The sequence below is a fragment of the Myodes glareolus genome, chromosome 13 (genome assembly GCF_982192425.1).
Source record: "Myodes glareolus chromosome 13, mMyoGla1.1, whole genome shotgun sequence".
Lineage (NCBI taxonomy): Eukaryota > Metazoa > Chordata > Mammalia > Rodentia > Cricetidae > Myodes > Myodes glareolus.
The window spans coordinates 36,480,255-36,506,794 of NC_142038.1; the positions used below are offsets into that span (position 1 = coordinate 36,480,255).

Below are 26,540 nucleotides of genomic sequence, written 5' to 3' on the forward strand. Positions count from 1 at the left end.
ATAGAGTTATTTCACAAAAATCCTAATATAAACACTCATAGTTTTTTACAAAAAGGCTTATTTTATTTTAGAAGTATGTATACTTTGTCCACACATTTGTATGTACATCATATCTATGCCTAGGTGGTTAGGTTAGAAGATACCTGATCTCCTACAACTGGGCTGAGAGACAGTAGTGAGCCATTCAGTTACTGGAAACTATCCTGAGTCTCCTGTAGAAGAAGTAAGTGTTCTGAACTGATGAATCATCTCTCCTGGCCAGTTCCTATATTAAAAAACCTTTAGTACAAATAAGAACATGAACGAACAGAGAAGGTGGAGGATTCTTTGTATTCTAAAGTTTCATCTGCTTTTAAGTCACTAAGATGGTTGACTTGGCCAGAATAGGAGTCTTCTCTTCTCAAAGATGCAGATGACTTTGAGAAATACTCAGACAATCCTTCTTGTATGGACCACCAGTCTATTCTAGTCTGGGATGATTTTTGTATACTGAAGTTCATTGGGAAAGCAATGGGCTTTGCACTGAATGAGAATTTAAATTCTGACTCTAACCTTCAATTGATGAAAAATTAAGGTAAGTTACCTTATATGGTCCAAGCCGACCTCCTTAGGGAATAGCAAGGGGAATGAGAGTTACATTAGGGTTATCAACAGGACATTAGCATTCCTCTAAACTCTTGAAAATTTCAAGAATTTCTTCCATATTTGTCCCAGATCCACCTATCTTGTACACTTTAGCAAACGTCAGCTGTAAACCTCTGTTCCTTGGATTATATCTTCTCTCTTCTTAGGGGACTTCTTTTCAAATGTAATAATTAAGAAACAATGCTCATTTCTTAGTTTCGCTATAATAATGGTGTAGGAGGTCCTTCTATCTTTGTGTTGCTTTCATTGGTTAATAAAGAAATTGCTTTGGGCCTGTTGATAGGGCAGAACTTAGGTAGGTGGGGAAGACAGAACTGAAAGCTGAGAGAAGGAAAGAGTAAGAGAGACACCATGGATCTGCAGGAGACAAACACTGGGAATTTTACCTGGTAAGCCACTGCCACATGGTGATACACAGATTAATAAAAATGGATTAAATTAAGATATAAGAATTAGCAAATAAGAAACTAGAGCTAATGGGCCAAGCAGTTATTTAATTAATACAGTTTCTGTATGGTTATTACGGGGCTGAGTTAGCCAGTCAGCTGGGATGAACAAGCATTCTCCTTGTAATAATTGGCAGTCAACCATGGGGCGCCAAATGAAGAAGTCTGCTTAAAAGAAATCCCACATTAGCTCTGAATTGATAAATAGATGGTTATTTATTTAGGGGTTGACTCACAAATCAAAATCCTCTGCTTGAATGAAGATGAATGGAGAGCAGAAACCTAAATCCGCAAACAGACCAGAGAGGCCGGAAAGAGGCCGGATGCATACTTTACATCAGCATATATAGTATAAGAGGCCATGCCCCAGTGGGTAGGTAACCACTGGCTGTAAGACTTCCTACAGCAGTGATCAACAGGACATTAGCATCCCTCTAAACTCTTGAAAATTGCAAGAATTTCTTCCACATTTGTCCCAGATCCACCTGTCTTGTACACTTTAGCAAACTTCAGCTGTGAACGTCTGTTTCTTGGGTATATATCTTCTTTCCCATCTTAGGGGACATTTGTTTTTCAAATGTAATAATCAAGAACCAATGCTCATTTCTCAGTTTCTCTATGACTTAGGAACCTAAAGGCTAATAAGAAGTTAGTAAGCAAAGACGGCCTAAACATACTGACTGACTTCTGCCTGTATTCTTCACCACTAGCTTGCATCAAAACTCAAAACCCTTGGGCCTACTACTTCAGCAGAAATGTTTAATCTTTTTTCCTTTCTGAAAAAATATTACCTTATTCCTTAACCATACGTAAAGTCTTCTATAGAGAGTTCAAGTATTGCTTAAGAAAAGTTGTCACATCTGTAGTGTTAACATAGGAAAACTGACCTTTTTCACTACCCTTTCAAAGCACACATCTCTTTTGCATTCCCAGCACTAATGATGCTAAGTGTCTCCTTTCAACAATCAGGTACTGTGGTCCGGTATGGCATTTTATAAAATTCTTTATAATTTGTTTATTGTTTGGTTCGATGTTTTAAGGACAGACAGAAATAAGAAGCAAAAGAATTTACTATAAGCACATTCTGCTTTCAATATCTGCTGAACAGGCTTGAGTGGTCCATGTGCCATTCATTAGCAGTGCTGGGACGTTAACAGGCACATCATAGCCAGACTCCTGAAGTCCAGAGTCTTAAATGCACAACCACCAGGACACACCACACACAGAGTGCATGCACAAGGACTATGTCTCCAAAGCAAAGCTACAGTTTTCCTCCTTAACTCAGAGAAATTGTGAAGTGAGACTCTACGAACATCATTACATCAGGAGGCCTAGAAATGCCAATTTTTGCAAACATCAAAATTAAAATCTTATACTTCATTGTAGTCTAAGTGTTCTCTGTAGTTAAACCGAAAATCTCAGGACACATGGGTCTCTGAGTACAAAAGGATGAAAGGCAAGTGATTGCCTTTTCCGTATCACAAATATAAAAATAATGTCTTACCATTTTGTTCTTGCTGGGATCCTTTGTAAGGGTGGCATTTTATGCCCATTTTAATTAAAGTACCTTTCTCTGAACTTTTCTCCATAGCTTCTAAAGAGAGCAGTGAAGTAAAATGTAAATATCTAAGGAGCCTTGTCCTAAGAGACACTTTCTCTTGTGTAGTAAGTAATCAGTGGGGCAGAAGCATCTTTTGGAAATTGTGTTTTTAAATTTTGGAGTGATATGTTGCTTTCTCAATCCATATTATCCTATTCCAGCTGCAACACATTTACTATCTGGAAATATCTCATTGGTAAGAAGTTGATTAATTATGTGCTAAGGAAATAGTACAATGGTAGGTGCTTATCAGGAGTAAGCTGGATTTTGCCTTCAGCACTGGAAAATCATGTTAGTAAAACAGTTAACAAAGTGCCCGAGAAAAGCACTGCGAACTAATCACAGTATATAGTTATCTTTAGTGTTTAATATATAATTGGAAAACTTTAAATGCTCATCATGTTCTTAGTGGTTTCTTTCTCATTATTATCAAAATATGACCTTGACTGCCTTAGAGCATAAAAAATAAAGAATACGGAAAAGTTTGAAGTTTGTTAATGGCAATGTGGAAAAACAAAGCATCATGAAAGAGCATAATTAGTAGAAAATGTCATTTAGAAAATGCCAAGGAGAACGTAATCCTATTTCAACACAGCAAAAAAATTCATCTGCCTTAGAATAGTAAATGAAAAAGATAGGGAGATAGCTAACTTTTAGGCACATAAGAACATACCGGATATACAAACTTGTACATAATCACCACTGCTGAAGGACTATTTCATCTCAGGAGGTCATACAGACTGTCAGATCTATAACAATGTCAAGATATTGTATTTGATATTTTCACTGCAGCATTAGAAAAGGTGAGTAAAGTCATTAATGATGACAGGTGTGGTGGTACAAAGCTGTAATTCTCACACTTAGGGGCAGAGGAAGGAAGAATATTGCATCTTTCTTGCTATCATGGTCTACCTGACAAGTTCCAAGTTAGTCAGGAATGCAGAAGGACATCTTGCCTCCAAAAAGAAAAAAATCAAAAACATTAATATATATGGATTTTCATAGAGTTAAGATGAAATTATTTATTATTAGAAGTGTTGGCTCATATTGTTGATACCCAGACAATATTCCTGAGAAGCACGTAACACAACATTTGTTCTTGATAATCACTGTGTATCAAATTTTACTTTCTGATTTTGGGAATGAAAACTGAACCAGAAATTAGAGTATTAAAGTCATATCTAGAAGTTGCATACTCTCTTCTTTTTTAAACACAGAGATACATTTGGCATTAAATAAAAAAGATTCAGTCAACACTTCAGCTTTTGAAAATATAGATTCCAAAGGTGTTTTTGTATCTTGTACATAAAATGAAATAAACTACAAACAGATTTTGAATATACTGGTTTCATGCTGTTGTAATTATGATAGAACTGTATCATGCCCACTAACTTATCTTTGGTATTACACATAAACTGTGTACATACTATTATCATCTGATGAATTTTAGACGTACTGATGCCCAGGCCTGTTTTAAAGATAATATGATTTAATTGGTTTGTAATGGGGTTAAGTAAATAAAGTGTTAGGCAAGAATGACAGCCACATTGATATTTAAAGAAAACAAAATGAGGTAGTGAAGAAAGAAATTCTTCTCAAGTATAAATTCTCTGGTCTCTACCATAACATGTGCAGAATTTTCAGATTTTTCTCAGTTTTATTGATTTTTTATATGAAAATAAAATCATGTTATCTTTGATCCAATTAGCACGATTTTTGTATAAATCCTGCATCTTTCAAATGACTAATGGTGTCTGTTTCCCTATACCCAGAAGTCCTGAGCTCTTCCATTATTGTGTATTTTTAAGAGCCAACATTGCTGAGGAATTGTATTCCCCACAGCATATCTGCAGAGTCAAACAGGGGCCTTATCTTTTCCCACTGCATTCAATACTTTTTGTTTGTTGGTTTGATGTTTGTTTGTTTCTGAATGAAGCTGTATCTTCTTTGGAGTACAGAAAAGACACTAAGAACTTGCGTCCTTGTAAGTGAAGCACTTTGCATACTAGCCAGTTTCTGTGTTTGAATTATGATAGAGGATAAAAAAAAAGAAACACATTTCTATTTATTCCCTAAGCTCCGCTGTATCAAGGAGTCCCACCTTATTTTAGAAAAGCTTTCAAATACCTGTAGGTAGTATCACAAAATCCAATCCCATCTCCATATAGTTTAAAGGATTACCATGTATCAAGCCATCAGCCACTATTTGTATCTACCTCGGCTTACCAGAAATCCAAAGCAAACTTTTCTTATTGCATGGATTATGAAATGTAAGAGAGCTAACCTTTATGACTTCAAGCTAGGTAAATGTCACACGTTTAAACTGCTAATGGGAAAACTTTCATGCATGAAGCCTAAGACACAAACATTTTTCAGAATTACACTCAGTCTCCCTAAACATTGCAAGGAATAATATATTAAATAAAGCAGAAAAAAAACAAACAAACACACTAACACAGAAAAAGCATGAGACCAGGAAACGGCAATCGACAAATCACTTTACATTGGATTGTTCATTCTGTGAATTCAGTCAACAAACATATACATCAAAGTATTTGCTGAATCCTCGTCAATGTGATTCACTGAAAATAATAATAGAAAAAGGGTCCTGGATATGATTTGCACTATAGGAAATAAAATAAAAGGCTTCATCAGGTCACTAGGTTTGGAAGCTGAACATGATAAAAATGCTGATTATAACTGTGCAAAAGCAACACATTTTTTCTCAGAAAGAAGAAAATTTATATAGCTTTTTGTGGTTTATTCCAGTAAGTGAATGTATTTAACATGATTTAAGAATACCACTGGTACAATTCCAGTTTTAAAATGTATTTACATATTTTTCATTGTGCTTGAATCTGACACTGGGAGTATTGCTTCTGGTTCCATCATCATACCATAGAGATTTAGACGTAGCTAAAGATGGGACAGGTCTCAAATGTATGCAATGGAAATTGATTAATATAAGTCCAACTGAAAGCTTTGTTTATGGAGCAGACTGTCTCTGAATAGTCTTTCTTATCAGCTAAATTCATCTCTTGGAAATCTACATTAATTCGTTCAAAGTAAAGTAAAAAAAAAATCCTCAAAATTTTAAAGAGGATGAAGAATGTTTTTAATGTAAATCTCGCTGGTAAAAGTATGGTCAACCCACAGGCTTCCCATCAGTGTCTTCCTTTTATTTTGCTGTGTTTAAGAACAATTTTTTCTTCAATTTCAAAATACGTTTTCAATCAATGCATTATTACATCGTTTCTCTTCTTTACATTTTCTCCTCAACTCTTCCCATATACCTACCTTGCTTCCTCTCACTTTCATGACCCCTTGGTCTTTGTTATGCTTGTATGCCAAATATATAAATACAAACTTCTCAGTCCATTTAATGTTACTGGTTTGGATATAATTTCAGAGATTTTTTTATATGTCTGGGTACTTAAAAATATTTCTTTTACTATTTATGTGTGTGTCTGTGTGGAGCTATGAACTTGTGAAAAAGAACCTCTGGACATCAGAAGAGATTGTCAGATCCCCTGAAATGGGAATGAAAGGCAGCTGTGAGTTAATCTACATGGGTGCTGGTAAAGGAATGTGAGGTCTCTATAAAATCATTATGTACATTTAGCTGCAGAGCCTCCTCTGCAGCCTTTATTTATCGTTTAAATTGACAGCTATTTCTTATGCATTTTGATAGTTATAACTTATGTATTTTGGAATATTATACAGCTAATTGTAACTATCTACTTACTATATGCCTGACCAAACATAATTTTTGTGGCTTTTTTTTGACATTACATTTTTAAATGATTATCATAACTTCCCTCAGTATTGTTAAACACTTTTTGAATACATGGCCACACTTTACATTGTTAACTCGAATTTTGTTCCTTATTTCTTCAGTAAAGATATTGTTTGTAACTCATCTTGCAGTAGCAGTTTTGCCATCTGTGCTACTGATTTTAAGTTTAAGGAGCAAAGCTTCACATCCATGACAAACACATTTTTAGAATACGAATTTGTACAAGTTTATTTAGGGTCCTCGGAAGTCAGATTACAACCTATTAATTGAAGGCATTGGATTTAATCATTGTTCATTTCCTAAACAACAACTCCCTATAAGACACATTGTCTTTATTAACACTGCCAGCAAGAGAAGAAATACTTAAAAACCTTTAATTTATTAGTTTATTGGTGTGTGTGTGTGTTTGTGTTCATGTGCATGCAAGCATTGCATTGGCCATGGCATTAATATGATAGTCAGAGGACAATTTGAGGGAGCCAGGTTGTTTTGTTTTTGTTTTGTTTCAGCGACATTGTCCTGGAAATTCTAACTCAAGTACTCTGGCTTGGAGGCAAGCATCTTTGCCTGATGTGATAGTTTTGTTGATTTAACATAATTTAAAGCACCTTGGGAAAGAGTCTAAAGGAGGAATTATGTATAATTGGTTGTTCTGTGACATATATTGTGAGATTTTCTGGATTATGTTAATCTAATAAAGGTGTTAAGACAGACTTACCCACTGTAGGTGCCATCATTCCAAGAGCACAAAATACAAGATATAAATATATTGTATACATGTATGGAATGACCAAATGATGATGTTTTAAATGTTGAAAGTGAGCAGATGAAGAGCATGCATACATGTATATAGTAATTTAATATTCTCTGCCCTGACTATGAATATAACATGACTAGCCATTCCGACCTCCTGCCACAGTGCCTCATCAACTACAATGGACCCGACACTGCAATTGTGAGCTAACATAAAACTTTATCTCCCATCTTGATTTTGTCAGAATTTTTATCACAACAACAAAGAAAGAAACTAGTACACCACCTTGTCAGATTAAGAAAAAATGCTAAATGAACAAATTTTTCCATAGACACTTTTAAAAGTTTTTATTTATTCATTATTTTATGACTGTGAGTGGTTTGCCTGCATGTATGTTTGTCTGTGTACCACGTGTGTGGTTGTTACAGATGGAGGCCAGAAGAGGGCACTGGATTCCTTGATACAGAAGCCATAGATGTCTGTGAACTGCATGTGGGTGCTGGGAATTGAACCTGGGTCCTCTGGAAGAGTTATCTTAACTGCTGAGCCATCTCTCCAGCCCCTTTCCTATAAACACCTTCCTGTTTACTTTTTGTGTGTATGTGAAAATTTACCTGTTATGTATCCATTACTATAGCCATTGCTTCTTTGTTGTTCTTCAGCAAGAGAGAGATTAAAATCAGTGTTAAAACTATACAGAGCAGGAACTTTAGAGCAAGAGCATCATTTTATGCTGCAGCCACATGGCAAAGTAAGATGCCACAATGGGAAATGAGTAAGGTATGACAGAAGAAAGAGCAATTAAATTCTCAATGGAAAAATATCAGTATCATTCACTGTACTTATGCCCCTATGCTCCAGTATTTCTAATTCTATCTTTATATCACCTGGGTTCCATATGACTTTTCTTGATAGCCTTTTTCCATCTATGGTTTTTTACTGGTTTCCTGAATCCTGCAGTCACTCAAATTTAGATATACATATCTAAAGATTCAAATCTTTATCCAACTATGAGGGAGAATGCACAACATTTGGCATTTTTCTTACTAGTCTGGGTCACCTCACTCAGTAATGACTATTTCTATTTCCACCCACCTAGTCACAGATTTTATAATTCTGTTTTTTTTAACATCTGGATAATAAAATACTCAGTTGTGTAAAAGTATCATATTTTCATTATTGAATCATCATTTGATAGAAATCTAGGTTATTTACAATTCTCACTGTTATGAATAGAGTGGTCATGAAATGGATGAATGATATCTCTCTTCTAGTGTGTAGAATCCTTTGAGGATGTGCCCAAAATCGGTATACCTGGGTCATGTGGTAGATCTATTTCTAGATTTTTAGGGAGCCTCCACACTGTGTATGAGAGGAATAAAAACATTAAAGACCTTTGAAAGAGCCACATGAAACATACCAATACAGAGCTTCAAAAAATACTTGTACATACATAAAAAGAGTTTTAAAAAAGTTACCTTATAAAGAGGGGATAAGGCCCCTCATAAACATCATGGGGTATCAAAGAGAAAGTCCAATGCCAGATAAAGGTTACTTTTTGGGAGTTGTTCATAACTGGATTCCCAGTTTCTACCCAAACATCGCAGGCTATTGATATCATTCTCACTTGCTTCCCAGAATGTGGTAAAACCTTGACGAAGACACCACATACTTGAGTCAGAGCCTATGGATGAATCAAGTTGTTGTTTCTGACCCGGATGGTTTATCCCTATTGGCTGGCTTTCACAGTTCTAGAAGGTGCTATGTACACTACCAGAGGAGAAACATCATTGTTATTTTTTAATCTGAGACAGCCCTAGCTATCTTGTAACTAGCCCTGTAGATCAGGCTTGCCTTGAACTCACAGAAATCTGCCTGTCTCTGCCTCTCAAGTGTTGGGATTAAAGGCATGAGCCACCTCTGCCCAGCTCATTATCAATCTTACCATAGTGTGAACCCTTCACGTTAAAATAATGCCTGACCTACCAAGTTATGTCCACTGGAGCAACTGTGACATGAGGACTGGATTTAAGGCCTTCTACACAAGACTTGACACTCTTAACAGGGTCAAGAATCTGTGACCAGGTAGGTATAACCTTTAAGGAAAAGTCTACTACTATTATTCTGATAAGTGGGCATAATATTAAAGTGACGCCTGATGACTTGCCATTGTACACATATGTGAATGAACCTCCATGCAACCATCACAGAGGCTGCTTATTTTTTTTCCAGAAATTGGTGATTAGAGAACCTGCACGAAGAGAAGAGACTGCAGTTTCCAGTCCTAAATGAACAACTAGATTGCACTCCTTTCTACAAAGCTCCAGGATCAGTATGGAAGAGGGGGTGGAAATATTATAAGAACAAGAGACGGAGGCTGAATGCAGCAAACCATGTTTTCAGGATGCTACAGGGAAGGGCACCTATTGACTCACAGAAGTTGAGACAGCAAATACAAAAGATGCATAAATCAAGCCAAAACAATACCAGTGGAGATGCAGGTGGACAGGAAGTTGGAACACTACCTTAGGAACTATTGGAAATGATGACTGCTGGGACAATGAGAATCTGGGCAATTTTCAAGGGTGTGGCCCCCAGAGGATGTCCATGTATGTCACCCATACATATACTGGCATCCTTATAAATTCAGCGAGGGTTTGTTTTTTAATGCACATGGAGTTGGGGATAGGGAAGAAATTGAAAGTGAGGGAATAGTGGGTGGACTTTATTAAAGCTCATTATATGGAAGCGTGAAATTCTCAAACAAACAAAACGTTGGCCTAGAAAGGTTTTTGTTAGAGCTAACAAACTGTGTGAAGAATCATAAAGAACAGATAATTCTAAACCATAAACATTTCAGTATTATGATTAAATGATGAGAGAAAAATTCTCAGGGGTTGAAAGAACACATGGGGCAGGCACATGAACAAGAGGTCATTGAGCAGGCAGTGGCAAAGGTAACAGTCAGAGAAGAAAGGATTAAAGGAAGGGCCATCTTAGTGAATTAGTTACTTTGTGACTTTACAAATGAAAACTCAGCAAGAATTAAAATGACTTGAATACACAGAATGAGGAGAATGGAGAGGCCAAATGGAGCTGAATGGGATGGTGAGATAATTTACTAAGAAACGGTAAAAAGCAATGTGTTGAAATATATTCTTCCCTGAACCCATATCCATCCTTCCTCCCTCCCCCCCATCCCAGTCCACTTAGCTTTCCCCATTCCTCCCCTACTCCCTTCTCTCTAACCCTCTCCCCTTCCAACAACCCTCCCACACACCCCCCCCCAAGCACCCAAGGTTACCTGGGACTCTTGTCTATTTCCAATCTCCAGGAGGATAGCTACATGATTTTCATCAGGTTCACCTTCTTATTTAGCTTCTTTAGGATCACGAATAATAGGCTCAAAGACCTTTAATTATGGTTAGAATCCACAACTAAGGGAGTCATTTTAGGATTTACAGGAGACTTGATTATAAATGGGATCCCAGGTCCAAGGAGAGATCCCCAGATTGTTCTCTGGACAGAGGAGAGGGTGCCTGAAACGGCCTTGGCCCATAACCATACTGATGAATATTTTGCTTATTACCATAGAATCTTCATCTGGCAATGGATGGAGATAGAGACAGAGACCCACATCGGAACACTGGACTTAACTCCCTAGGTCCAAACGAGAAGCAGAAGGAAAGAGAACGTGAGCAAAGAAGGCAAGATCAGAGAGAACCTTCATCCGAGGATGGATGGCGATACAGACGGAGACCCACATTGGAGCACCGGACTGAGCCCCCCAAGGTCCAAATGAGGAGCAGAAGGACGAAGAAAATGAAATAGGAAATAAGGACTGCGAGGGATGCGATTACCCACTGATACAAGGGGACGGATCTAATGAGAGTTTACCAAGGCCAGTTGGACTGGGACTGAAGGAGGACGCGATCCAACCAGACTCTCTGAATGTGGCCGGATTCTCTGAATGTGGCTGGCCCGGAGTCTTTCTGAAAAGCCATTGACAATGACACTGGGACTTGTTTCCTCTGCATATACTGGATTTTGCGGATCCAGTCTGTTTGGACACTCACCTTCCTGGACCTGGAGGGAGGGGGGAGGAACTTGAACTTCTCACAGGGCAGGAAACCCTGACTGCTCTTAGGGATGGAGAGGGAGGAGGAGAGGGAGTGGGGGGAGTGGGAGGGTGGTGGGTGGAGGGGCAGAAATGGAAACTTTAATAATTTAATAAAATTACTAAAAAAAAAAAAAAAGCAATGCGTTAAAACTGTAGACCTGCTAGGGCAGGCTAGGGTGGTGGGGTGTGTCTGTTATCCTAGCACTGAGAAAGCAGAGGTTGGAGAACTGCAAACTGGAGGTCAGTCTGCTCTACAGAGTGATTAACTGTGTCAACCCACGAAAAGGACTTCATGTGTGTGTGTGTGTGTGTGTGTGTGTGTGTGTGTGTGTGTGTGTATGCTTCAGATATTTAGAAAATAGAGTCATAATGTGATACAATTCTAAAGTTTAAAAAATGCAAAATAAATTTGGTTGAATATACTCTATCTTTTTCATGAAGGGTGATTTGAATTAGAAGGAAACAATCCAATTGGAAGACCATAATATGAAATGATATTGTGGTTTAGTGTGATACTGCTCCCATGCATTATGAAAGGTATGTCACTGGAAAATTCATGTTTATTAGGGACTATGGCCAAACAAGCAAGCTAACACTTTATGTCATGTCAGATTCATATATGTAACCAATATACAATTCTTTTAACACAAACATACACTGCTTCTTTTAAACAATCATTCTATGGTTTAAGTTCTTATTTGAACACACATTTTCAGAAAAAATATTTATATATATGCCTTCTTGAATTAGGCTTTATGTAATTTGAAAGCTCTACACTAAATGGGCTAACTCATGCTTATATTACATATTATCATAAGCAATCAAAATTAAGGCACTCTTGTTACAGCAGTTCCAATTTGTGCTATGGTTGCATTTTGCTCATATTTCTATCACGTTTGTTTTCTGACTTATTAATTCACAAAATATAATAAAGCAAAAATGAGACCTCTCTATATGATCTGTCAATGTTCAAAGAAAATAATTATGGTTACTTAGTAATAACGACAGCTAGAAAGTATTTCAGCAAAATAATCACTTTTATAAATGAGTTAACATGACATTAGCATTTACCTCTGTAAATGCAAATAAATTTACCAGACTAGCAAGGAACATGAATAATTTGGCAAGTATCACAGATTAATGGCAAGGTGTAGTTTTTGTTTGTTGTTTTACACCTGCTGAAGTGCTTTTATACACATTAAATAATTAAGGCCTAATATCAACATGTTAGCAGGTGGTACATCCAGATGAAGAATACAGGGGAATTTGTTAAGGCATAAATTAGTGGTGGAGGTTGAATGATCTTTAAGGATTTATAATCTAAGAAATACAATTGTGAAAGGATATAACACAGGGAGTGAGCACAGTGCCAAGGTGTTGGGGAGGGATGTGGAAAGCAAGAGAATAGACATCACTTCTGTGCTATGACAAGAGAGACAGAAACTGAAAAAGAATGGGCGTTGTGTAAGTAAGTAAAGCCTGTATGTCTGTGTGGAGTGGTGCATGTATCTCAGGTTTACAAGAAGAAGGGCATTTATCCCATGCAACTTAACATAACACTGAAACAGTTTCTGCAGCATAGAAAAGGATAGCAGGTAGCTATGATCCCATACATAGTCTAGTTAGCTCTAAGCTAGTGGATGCAACTGAAGTTTGGAATGTGACAAGGATGACACTCAGGGTTATAACTATTTAGCATGCTTAAGGTCCAGGTTTCATTTCTAAGACTTATTTCAAAACCCATTTTCAAAAAAAAAATCAGTCACACACACAAACAAAGAGTTCAGGAGATATTTCTCACACACACAGAGAAAAAAGTAATTTGGTGATTCTATATATTCAACAGCCCTGAAGTTTCCACTCTTGTTGAACCTTGAAGCTGCTTCATCAATTTTTCATTTCAGTCCCAATGCCAGTAAAATTACTGAAGATTGCACCTGAGCATGTGTGGATGCAATTACAGCATCCTTCTGCTGCCATCTCTCTCCTTTCCTTATTATATAGGATTAGATGAGTCCAGTCAGGGAAAGACTAAAAAGTAGCATCATTATTTTCATTTTATTTATTTATGTGTTTTCCTGGCTGTTTATTACTCAGGATTGAACCATGAGTCCTGTGTATGGTGGGAAAACACCAGTGAGCTCTATTGTCAGTGTTGTGTGTCTTCATGTAAAAGCAAGCCTCAGCTCTAGTTAAATGATTTCATCCCAAACGCTCTCAAGTGTTGAAAAAAATGTGACTTAAATCTAGATTTTTTTATAATAATACATTATCATTCTGAATTACATTAAACAAACAAATGTCACAATGACCAGTAACATATATTTCTAGAGTAGGATTGCATGTTTCTCTGACTATTTTATATTATGAGTATATGTGGTCAAATTAGGTTTGTGAATCCTTTGGAGTAAAGTTGTTCATATAGTAACCTAATGTACTCAACAATTCTTTATTGATAAACTTTAACCTTGCTCGTAATACCCAGCACTGAAGAAGCTGACGCAGGAGGACTGATGCAAGTTCAAAGTCACCGTAGGCCACCCAGTAAGTTCTAGATTTCCGGGGTAAAAAGACTAATGCTCTTTCAAAGGCTTTTGTTCCAGGAAAATTTAGTAAACAATGCTGAAATGCTTACATAAAATGTTACAGGTTTATGAGTAGCCTCAGACAGACTTACAGTGTACTTATAGTCTAAAATAAGATCTAAATCTCAACACACACACACACACACACACACACACACACACGCACGCACACACACACAAGATGTTCATTTCCGTTACTGAATTTTTACTGTGGTTCATGTCAAGTATATTTATTTTCTCTTGATCTATTATTAAAATAGCAAAACATCTTAATTGTTTTGAAATGAGAGCAACATGACATAATATAAAAAGGAAAGGAGTCTCTGGCCATCTTGGAAATGATCAGGTTACAAACACTGCAAACCCATCCATCTTTGGAAATGGCAGTAAGCATGATGGGTCCACATGACTAGTGTTCCTAATGATGCTTGCAGGCCCGACATGGTGTCTTCAGTTCCACCTCCTCTGGATGTTACTGCCCCAGAAGATGTACTTGGATCTGCACAGCCTATTTTCTAAATGGCTGCTGTGGGCCTAGCAAGACACAGACAATGGTTATCACTCTGGTAGCATGGGAACGTAGCTATTCTTGATTAATGCAGAAACACATTGTTTTCCCACTATATGTCGAACATCAATTTTCCATGCAAATTCTAGAAAATAATTAATGTGGTTTCAACAGATGATCTGTAAGCAATGCTTGGCCAGTGCTTGACTTCTGGAGGTAGTAATAAAGTGAATTGTGGGGGGCACGTGCCTGCCTTTCAATTTTTGCGTTTTGACATGAAAGACTCTAAGATCACAGGCACCAGGTTTCTATTTCACATTTGACTCATTTGTACAACTTAGATAATAATAATGTCTAAGCTTTCAAGATGTTATGGAGAAAAAAATGATATGATAAATGAAAAGTAAAATATACAAAGCATTTTGAAGAGTATTCAGCAGAAAGTAAGCCTCCTGGAAGCATTTGGTATCACATGTCTTGCTGTCATGAACCCTAACCCCCACTGTACACACATCATTTTATTTATAGGGGCCAAAATCCCTTTTGATGTTATGAGAATTGACAGTTATATTCTAAGTTTGAAGGAAATTGCATCCATTGTCTAATAACAAAAAAAAAATGGCAACCCTCATTAGAGAGAGCTGTATCACACGGACTCCTTAAAGGTCCCATTGCAAACCAATGCTATTCTAGTTCTCAGGGGTCAGTGCTAAATAGGTGAAATTCACAAAGGAAATGCTAGCGAATAAAGGGACAACCTGGGGTCGACAGCGTGAATGCTATGGGATCAGGCCTTCTTGGGAGAAAGACTCATAATAACAGTGTTTGTATGGGGAGAAAGAGCCGGCAGGTGACACCGCTGTTACTAGACATGAGCAAATGAGGCTTGCATTATTCAGGGACTCTATCCATTTAGATGGTGGCGAAATTGTCTGAAATCCCCCTTTGTATCCTGTAAAGATCAGACACATTCTGAATGTCAAAACAGCATTAGGTAACCCCTTTCCAAGCATCAAAATAACTATTTGGAATAAAGAAAAGGTGGGCAGCGCTCAGAAAAGCAAAGAACACAATTCTGTGTTGATGTTTGGGGATAAAAAGGCATGAGGCGTCACACCAACATAAAATCACCCAGAAAAAAAATACTCCTTTCATAAGAGCCAGGGAAGATGAATTTAGTGTTCCAAATGGGACAGCACCCACATAATCACCGTGTCATGAAGGTGAAGATAATTGCAATGCGCGTTCAATGTGGCCGCATGCCTTAGCAGTTAGATCATTGACTGTCATTATTTCAGAATCATCGAAGCCGGGCGGCTCTAAAACTATGAAATGTTTACTCTGAAAACTTAATCGCAGTGCCACAGCTACACACTGACCCAGAAAATGCTGTGTGATTTTTTGATAATGTCTGGTAATTGTCATAGTCCAAGCACTTTACCTAATTATGTGATATGACTTTTTAAAAACTCTGCTGCTCATAAATCATTTCCCTACTTAGAAACCACCAGTATTTTAGTGAAGTAAACTGCAGCACATCTTTTGCTCCAGTGTTCATAGGACATTGCAGGAAAATATGTTACACAGAAAGAATAAGGAGAGAAAAAGAAAAAAAAAGAAGTTGTTTTAGGATCATTATGAATCTCAGCCATATATAGTTCAGAAATATATGTAGGCAAGAAAGGGTTCCTGACTTGATTATACACAATTAAGAATGTAATTATTCAGAATTTGTTCGCAGAACACCAAAAAAGAAGCCATAATTGAACTCTAGAGATAAAAGGTTCTGAATAGCGTAATACTCCCCATAGGTGATGCCTTGATCATGCTGAAAGCAAGTACTGATCTGTCTAAAAAAAAAAAAAAACAAAACAAAACTGTCTTTTTCCTTTTTCCTTACAATAGCACTGAAGTTTGGCTTCAAATCTCAGAGCTTTGCTTAGGTCAATTATACAATCTTTGTGAACAAATGCATTTCTTCCCAGAACTGGTAAATTAATGAAGAAACAAAAATAATGACAAATTGGGGGAGGGGAGAGTTCTAGAATCTCGTATATTTCTGCATTTTCCTGAAAATATTTTACTTAGTTTAAGAATGATCTGTCTGGACATGGTGGCACATGCTTTTAATCCTAGCATTTGGGAAGTAGAGGTAGGTGGAGTCACCTCTGTGAGTATGAGATCAGTGTAGTCTACAGAGTGAGTTCCAGGACAGCCAGAGCTACACAGAGAAACCTTGTTTCAAAAAAAAAAATCTAAAAATCATAGACTGACACCTTAATAAAATTGTTAAAAATATTGGGAGGTAAAAGAATCATAATAGCATTTCAAATTTGAAAATACTTGTCTACACTGAAAAAAGCAGAGCAATTCACACTTTTCTTTAATTAACAACTACCATGTCTACGGAAACATATTCTGGCACTGCACTATGAAGGGTTGTTGTCACAGGCAGCGTCTGCCATGTCACACTCAGCAGGAATCACACCTTCAATGGAGCATGGCCATGAACTCTATGGCAAGCTCTATGTAAATAAAAGTGCACGAATGCATAGAATAGCAATTAGCTGCTTTTAAGAAAATAAAGTGTTTTCAGCCGTGTATATCTTTCTTTATATAAGGATGCATGATTATTATATCTGATTCATAGTAATCAGAATGTACACTTCAACTTTTTAATTGTGCAAGCGATGTTGGCTGATTGCAAAACTGCTCTGCCATTAGTGATATTTTAATTATATGTCTTCAGGAAAATATTATGATGTTCTATGTTAATTTTGTTATGTGGTTCATAGGTTTCTATGTACATGTTTCAGTAAGTGTGACAAAATAATAAATTCTGTAAAAACCACATATATAAGTGTATATTCATATATTTATATGAATATGTTCATATATATACACACATATATATACATATACACATATACATATATACATATACACATACACACACACACACACACACACACACACACATAATTGTAAGCCAATGGCCATGAAGTTTTTAGTTAAAATTTGACTCAACTTTCTAGGCAAATAGTTAGCTATAATTTTTTTTTTAATTTAGGAACAGATCCAATTACACAGAAGAATATGGTTTTTCATGGGGAAACATTGTCTACATTTTGAAGAAAAGAGATGGAAAAAATCCATAGATTTTTTTCTATGGATATAAGTCAACGTCCTTATTCAAGCAATTTCAATGATTTAGCTTATTCAATTTACATTACAAGAAGAAAGTTTTGTGCTCTGAGAATTATCTGTGAAACGTTGAGATGAGTATGGTTTCCAGACATTGACATCGACATGAGTCACAACCTGAATCCATATAGTGATTGCTAGGTTTTAGTAACTGGTTGCAAAAGAAAAAATGAATTAAAGGAAGAAAATAAAGTTCAGGATCTTACACTCATTTGGAGTGTAAAAGGCACTAATATATTAAATGCAAAAGGATGATTTAACTATAATAATTTTTATTTTAAGATATTTTATGGAGTAAAAAGCTAAGAACACATTATTTGGTATTCAACAATTCAATTATTTATTTACCTGGGTTGTATCTCTTAAATACACTGATCATACAGTTAATAAATTCCAGATCATTGTCTTTCTTTATTATTGTTTTATAGCTTTCTGAAATATGGGGTTATTAAGATTACATCACCCTCATGGATAACACAAAAGGATTAAATAGCACACTGAGTAAATTTTTAACAGGACATTCTTTGTTCCTTATTTATTTTGTTCATTCAATCATTCATTTAAATCATAAATGCTATTTTCTTTCTATATCCTTCCCAAAAATACATAGTCATATTTCAATAGAAACTATTTGAAAGGGTATTCCAAATCATAAAACTACCATGCTGTAGCAGCAAAAGTTAACGTTTTGAAATTAAAAGGCAAATATTTGGGAAGGTCACAGTACTTTTCAGATCACACAATATAACAATTCCCATCAAGACACTGCTCTCCACTGTTCCCCTTAAAATATCTTTTTTCCCTCTTGGCACATTTCCTCACAATGATTCTGGCGGAGATAAATAGGTTTTAACTCCAAAGCGAAACATCACATCACTCCGTATCAGCTCAACTGGGAACTGGCTGAGCCATGAGTTGGTACATTTCTTAGGCTGACAAATACTACTGAGGAGAAAGACTTGCATTTGAGGGCAGAAGGAAAAGATTCTTTTATGGGACATCAAAAAGCCCCTGATGTCCTTAACTCAGAAGAGAGAAGGGAAAGGACATGGCTTAACATACCCTGTGACCTGAGACACTGCCACCGTCCCTCTTATAAATGTGCGTCTATTCAGGAACCTTGAGCTTGCGCAGGTGGGCAGAAGGCAAAAAAATTCCAACTTTTCAATATTCTCTACAGTGTGTTCTGAAAAAAGGCTCGACAACATCCAAGGCTTTCAACATACGATTCTACAAGTAACATAATGGAGGTGTATATATGAAACTGTTGGAAGGATGTACTTACCAAATGGGTTATGAGATTTAACATAGAAATTCTGATATCCAATCAAGGTCATCTTGTTGGAACTCTTGGGACTTGCCTCCCACTTTCAGTGAATGATAACATGGTTATATAAAGGAATACCTACTTTATTTTAATCCTTAGGAAAATTAGGCTTTCTTGTTATTTACCATTATTTATTGACATATTTCCAAAGCTCAAAATATTTTATTACACATGTAGTTGAACACATGATTCATAATTGTATAGTATAGAAAATAAACTTTTTGGTATTGTCTTCAGCATTTCATGATGCAAAATTATTGACAAACATCATTAGAAAAATAACAAAATAGTCCTTCGGTATTAAAATTCTTATTAAAAAACATTAGATCAAAGGGAGGATTATGACTTCATCAATGCATAGATGAGTTAGGCATGAATGAAATGAATTGCCCTGACTTTATCAATAAATCAAAATACTTGATCTCCCATCTCTTATAATAAATCAAAATACTTGGAATCTGAAGGTCACAGTTTGTCATAGGTCAATTGCAAAAGATAAAATGCATTCATATTTTCTCATTATTTGGCAGTTTCTGATGATGGGACATGTTAAACACTGTACATCCAGGACAGAAGCATCGCTCTGCATACTTACCAGGTGATTTTTATGCCACTTTGTTGAATGCAGATTAATATATTTGGGCTTTTTTATTGCTTGAGTAGAAAGTGCTCATTTATCATTTATCATATAGAAAATTAAAAACAAACAAAAAAAAGTTTTCTTAAATGGCAGACATCACACTGTGGTCGTGGTGGATTTCCTCAAGATGGTCTTCTGTGGTTTTGGTGCAGTGGGAGGAGGCACAGCTGCAGGTGTGGGAGGGGGAAAGCTGTTACTGTGGCTTATTCCCAGTCCCCCATTTTCTAAAGGGAAAGTGGGGAGATGAGGTGGAGGAGGGAAGGGAGGACCTTGGTGAGGGAGCTTTCCAGGTGGATGGACTGATTCACTGTGCAGATGGACCTCCCTATTCTTTATGTTATACCGGCTCTCACAGTCAGGACAATACCCATGGTACTGTACTTTTTCATTGAACCGTACTCGTTCCCGAGGCCCTGCTTGGGGACTCCTGTCCTTTTCAGGTCTGTGCATCAGAGACTGCACGGGAGCCTTGTCCAAGTTACTATTCGGTATGCAGCAGATGTCTCCGTTTGGAATTTTGTTGGGTCTACCTGGTAAGCCTCCATTCCGGAGAAGGGTGCCGTTGGTCTTGACCGGATTGACAGTTGGTACCACTCTTGGAGGCTCTTCACACTTCACAGGTGTCAACCGTGGAGGAGGCGGTGGAGGGTTTGGCTTTCTCAGAACCGTGAGGATAGCAGACGGGTGGGCTGGAGGTTTAATGAGTGGGGCATTGGCCTGCACTTTGATCTTCTCTATGCTGGAAGCTGTTGTGCCGCTGGAGCTGCTGTTGAGAGTGTCCGTTTTGGAGCTGTCGGTCATCTCATCCTCCAGCTGTAGGTCAGAAGTCAGGGTATCAATCTGGTCAACCACCTGGGGGAAAGGACAAGGTAATGGTGTTGAAGTGCAACCGGAAGCAAAATACACATAAAGCTACTCTTTTCTGGCCAGCTTTGATGCAGTTCTTGAAAGTGAACGTTGTAGATGCAAACTTTGTCTAAATTCAAAAGATTCTAGCCTAGAACTTCACTCTTAACTCGGACAATTTCTGCAGATCCTTAGCTCCAAGTATTTTCTCCTTTTATTTCCTTTAACTAAAATCTTTAGGCCATCCTTTAAACTCTCATAATTGTCAATTTACTTTCTGCCACAGAACGTTTCACACAGTAATAGTGCTTTATGAAATGCTCACCCCACACTCATCTTTTGAGCAAATCAATGCCCACAAATCATAAAAAACGAAAAAAAAAATCTTAGTTCAGGAATCAATCCTCATGCAAAACTTTCCACCCCCCAGTACCTGTATGCCACATTAATTTAGTAAATATTTCAAAATAACTATTTCTTTCATTCAAAGAAATAAAATAATTTTAAAGACATGTTGAGTAGCAACATGAGCAATGAAATATTATTTTTCATGTAGACTCTGCCTATTCTCAGTGACTGTGGGGTATTTGATTATTGCTCCCTTTAGTATTCTAAGTAGTGAGGAGTACCTATGGGGGCTCAGAAAATATTTGCTAATAAATTTAGGATTGTTCTTTTGGATCAAATTGTTCAAAAGCATTTTACTTCTGATTGCTATATGTGACATAATTTAATAACTTGCTCAATTACTGTGAAAGAAATATTTTAGAAGGAACTTACTCATAAAAGACCATATGGTTACTGACACGTTCTCTCGTTCTTAGTCAGATATGTAGAAACCGCAGTTATGGAAGGTTAATAGATAAAAGAGATAAGGAAACTATATTGAGTCATTGGGCTGTGTTCTATTTCCACTGCAAAGGTAACTATCCCTAGCCTTTAGTCAATTAAATTTTCACACCAAATTAAAACCTCAACTATTATGAAAAACATGAAACTGATGGGAAATTACTGGCAGAAACCTGAAGTGTTGATAATTCCTGACTGCTCTTTATCTCTGCATTTTCATTTCCTGCATGTCTATTAAGACAAAAATAATAAAATGCAAAACCCACCACTACTCTCATGGAACAAGGAACCTAGTGGGAAAGTCTGACAACAACACGATTTTAGATTTCTTAAAGTAGGAACAGTAAAAGCATGACTTCCAAATGCTCAGCAGCATGTTAAACTTTTCAAGGGGTCTAAGACAGGAGGATGCAGCCCTTCTGAGTCTTGAGGCAAATCTATTTGGCAGCAGAGCAATGGTTCAAGTGTGCTTTCAGAAAGAGCTGAGAAAGAGAACAGAATCTGGGTGCTCTATAGGAGACCTTCCTGCTGAAGAGCCCTCGGGGACAGGAGACAGAGAGTGAACTAGCAGCAAAACTGTGAGTGTGTTGCAATAAAGTGCCACATGGTTCAAAATCAGCCCCAGATGTGAGAGGAGCAGGATTCAAAGAGACAATGTGTTGATACATATTTCTATAACAGAAGTACATTGTAGCTAAATTACATAGAGTGTCAAACAGAAAAATATAAATCCTTTCTCAGCCTACCACAGTGAAACCACAGTACACAGAAAAAGACTTATAAAACATGTAGAATAGCAAAAAAGCATCAAGTATCATACAACATCAAAAATTAGAAAAATAAAGCATGAAAGGACTATTTGAGCAGAGCAGAAGACAGGAATAAGAGATCATAATAAAGAGTAACTATAAAAAGTAAGTTGAATATATCTGAAAATATAATAATGAAACCTATTATTTTGCACACTAAAATTAATGAATTGAAAATTGGCAAACATTGGCTATTTACACAAATTATAAAAACCTCAAGACAATTTAGAAATGATGTCATATTGAATAAAGAGGATGGAATTTTATTATAGTTTGATGTTAGATTAAGCTGAGAGAAGTGGATGTTTCCTTTACTGAAGGTAAATAGGAGATTATACTGTTAAGATAAGGCTGATGATTTATACTAATAGCACACTCAAGTCTTTCACAAAGAAAGAAACATCATGGCCTCAATACAACCTTAGGCAATTAAATGAATGAAACAATTTAAACAAAGTTAATATCCATGCAAGAACACCCACAAACATAACAAAATTGGGAGAAGGAAACTTATAGCCAAGTAATTTATATAAAATGCACACATAATTTATTAAGAATATGAAAAATCTCAATCTTAATAGAAATTGGAAATATATACACTAAAGAAAAGGTATATAGAATTTAATGTCCATTTCTTAGTCAGGGAGAATACAGGGTTTTTTTTTACATTATTTATTTATTTATTCCTTGTATCTTTCACATAATGCCTCCTGATCCTATTTGTCCTCTGCAAAAATAAAATAAAATAAAACAAGATAAAATTTAAGAGAAAAAAGGAAGAAGTGGGAATATCTCACCATAGAAGCTGCAGTGTGGCACTGTGAGCCATGCAGGAAATCCCTTCATCTATATACTTTTACCTGTTGGCTTTTATTGCAAAGAATCATTAGTCTGGATCAAGGCCCCTGTTCTCTGCTGCACCATTGATGCTGGGCCGTCACTGGGACTCTTCCTGGACAGCGCTTTGCTACCCTGTGTCTTGGAGATCCTGCAGTCCTGGGTCCATATGACAGATACAACCCCTGTCCCACTCCCTATACTTCAACAGATCACAGGTAGGGTGAATATTGGGGTGGGCCAACACATAACCTGGTTCTTGGCCTGGGTATTTGCAGAGTTGATCAGCCTATCAGTTCTCCCCATTCTCACTACAAATGTAAGGTCTCCAACATTGCCCTTTCTAGTTCAGTCCTTTCAGTCATGAGGAAATAAGCAACTTGCAGGGTCAGTTCTCTGGCTTTCATGTCCTCTGAGTTGGTTTTCCCATACATACACCTTCAAGGCTAGCTCTATTGTGTTGCTCAGTCAATGGGTAGTGGCCACTCTTCTGAGTGCTGCCGCTGATCAGGGGCAGGAACAGCTCAGGAATATAGATTTTAATGTAAATTGCTGGTGTGATTTGAGTGAATGAGAAATTTACACTTTGCTAACACAGACAAAAAATCAATTTACAATATTATTGTCAATATCATACAAACTAGGTAAGGTACATACTTGGTACAGCTCTTTTCTTAACAAACTCCAGTCAATTCCAGGAAAACTAACATGTAAGGTTATAACAGTTTTCTTTGCAGAACTTTTGTTTCTTTTGATTTGTTGAAATTCAAATTTATATATATATATATATATATATATATATATATATGCAAATAAATATAAGTGAAAAACTAGTGATAACCGAAATATCTATTACTGAGAGACTGATTCAAAAATAGAGAGAGTAGAATAAATGAATTCACAAAGGGAAGGTAGCAAGATTGCAGAAAAGAATTCCTCTTTGTAAGACTCTGTGAATAAGAAGAGTCAAGGCAACAAAGAAAACACCAGATTCTGAGAAAGAGAGAATGCCCTCTGAGAAGCAATATAGATATACTAGGAAGGTCTGAGAAGAGAGCTCAGCTGGCGATGTGCTTCTTACACAAGCACAATGTTCTGAGTTCAGTCTCTCAGAAACCCACCCATATGTAAAGCTCAGCCATCCAAGCTAGCTGAACTATATGAGAGACACTATCTCAAGAAATAAGATGGAGTGCGACTGAGGATATACCTGACACTGACCTTTCGCTTCCACACAAATAAACACATAACACAACACACAAACACACACATATATACCTGAACATGTGAGTACACATAAGCACACAGGTGATGGAAAGCCTAAACAGTGTTGAGAATTATGAAGGTCACCCGAAGTAACATTACTTAGCACCAGGAAAAATAATTTTGTTAGGATAGTAATACTACAGAGAGACATTCCACAGATTTAAATCTTCACAGATCTAAAATAAAATCATACAATTCATATGAAAAATCAGATATATATGATTATCCAAAGCAATGCTGAGCAAAATCAACAGCGCTGGATATACAAAAATTACTTTCTTCAACGTGCACTACAGAGTTGTAGCAAAGCATAGGGTAACATATTGCTCTAAATCAGACACAGAGAGACGTGGAATGGGATTAAGCACCCACATTTGTTCTTCACCAAAGAATGTAGACAGAAATTTCTGTCCTGCCCAGAGATAAACTTTTGCTTACAAATAGCACCCAAATTGGGTTTATATCTCAGTCTGTAGAGCATGAGACTATTAATCTCAGGGTTGTGGGCTCAAGCCACACGTTGGGTATCAAATGTAGCATGAACAATAAAAACTCAGAGATAGATATTGGGGTCAACATGAAGATCAGAAAAGAAAAGCAATCAAGCCACTAGAGAGCTCTTACCTCTAAAAATTCTCAGACTGATAATGATTGAATTCCTGTATCATCCTATTTTATATTACACTCTAGATCTGGGATTAAAGGCATGTGACTCTCTATTACTGGGATTAAAAGTATGAGCCACAACCGCCTGAATCTGATATTGGCATAAGCAATGACTTCTAATAAGTTTCTAATAGCTCAGAAAATTAAACTAATAATTGATATCGGATTGCATCCAGTTTACAAAGCTTCTGTGTAACAACAACAAAAAATGATAATAATATTCGACAAAGTGAAGAGTCATCTTATAGCATGGGAGAAATATTGGTCAGTCATTCAGAGAATTGATATACACAATATGAAAAGAAATATAATAAGATCAAGTAATCCAACCAAAGGCAGAAACATGATCAGAAATGACACACTTCAAAGAAGCAAAACAGACTATAAACACAGAAAGGTACTGAGCATCTTTTGTCATTACGGAAGTGAAAATAAAAACTATACTGAGACTCTGTCTCATTATGGAAACTCAGAGTGATTACTGTTCAAAACTAACAAGGAGATAAATGACAAAGTCTTTCTCTGGTTCAACTACAGATGTTAGGAAGGGTTTTTCTTTAGAGAAAACTAGTGCACAGTAACTATTAACTCCACTTTCTTCCCTCTGCTGCCTGCAATCGGAAACTGCTCCCATACAGAGACCTCCTACAGAGGTTAGGTAGCCTGCTTCCTTCTCATTCAGCTGTATGCAACAAACCTGCCTCCTAGTTCAGCTGTATACAGTAAATTCTCCTCTTTACTCAACAGTATATAATAAACAACCTGAGTGTCTGGGATGCTCGGGAGTCTCCACCAGAGCACACAATCCACCCAGTCTCAGCTCTTCAGATTTAGCTGTCTCTCTTCACTCTCTTGTCGAGAGAGATAAATTCCAAAGTCCTGTAGATCATTAATTAGGCACTGACAGCAAAATACTATACGGCAGTCTCTTATCAGGGAGATTGTTCAACACACCACAGGATGATGAAAGGCAGGGAATATAAAATCCTAGAATTGAATGAAAAATCAAACAGTAGCAGATTAGAAACCGTGGGATGTAACAAAAATTGTTCTAAAAGAAAATTTTATAACTAGAAAGTCTATGTGTTTAAAATAAACCTGAAAGAAATAATGATATGCTTCAACATCTTAGGGAAACAATATAATACGTAGACACAAATGAAAATGATTAGGGAAAAATTAATGAAATAGAGACAAAAGAATTATACATGGGATCAATGAAGCAAAGTGATGGCTCTTAAAAAAGACAACAAAGACTGAGAAATCATTAGGCACATTCACTACAGGACAAAGAGGGAAGATTCAAATGAATAGCGTTGGAAGTGAAAATGTAGTCATACAACAGACATCAATAAGATTCAAAGAGTCATTAGGGTCTATGTGAAAATTTACTCAAATTTGTAAAATTTAGAAGAAAGTTATATATTTATAGGCCAATAAACAATATCAAAATTAAACTAGAAGTGAAAATAATGTATCATATTAATAGATTCCAGGCCTCTTGATAATCTCAACAGACAGCAAAAAACATCCATTATGATAAAAAGCTCTGTAGAAGCTAGGAACAGAAGTACATTGCTAAAATAAAAAAGCTATAAATAGGAAACCTATATTCAACATTCTACTACTATGATAAAGCCTC

General features: G+C 36.6%; 1 protein-coding gene across 4 annotated transcripts in view; it reads right to left on the reverse strand.

Annotated features, from left to right (window-relative positions):
• Nucleotides 1-26,540, reverse strand: part of Prr16 (proline rich 16) — a 284,272-nt gene that overhangs the window by 93,860 nt on the left and 163,872 nt on the right. For 2 of the 4 annotated variants that reach the window (XM_048419413.3, XM_048419415.3), the window contains exon 2: nt 17,498-20,477. In XM_048419413.3, the coding sequence (XP_048275370.1) occupies nt 19,722-20,477 (756 nt within the window). In that variant the 3' untranslated portion in view covers nt 17,498-19,721. Of the gene's footprint in view, nt 1-17,497; nt 20,478-25,660; nt 25,685-26,540 lie in introns of those variants that run through there. The other 2 variants (XM_087896064.1, XR_015734705.1) reach the window with 2 other exon arrangements.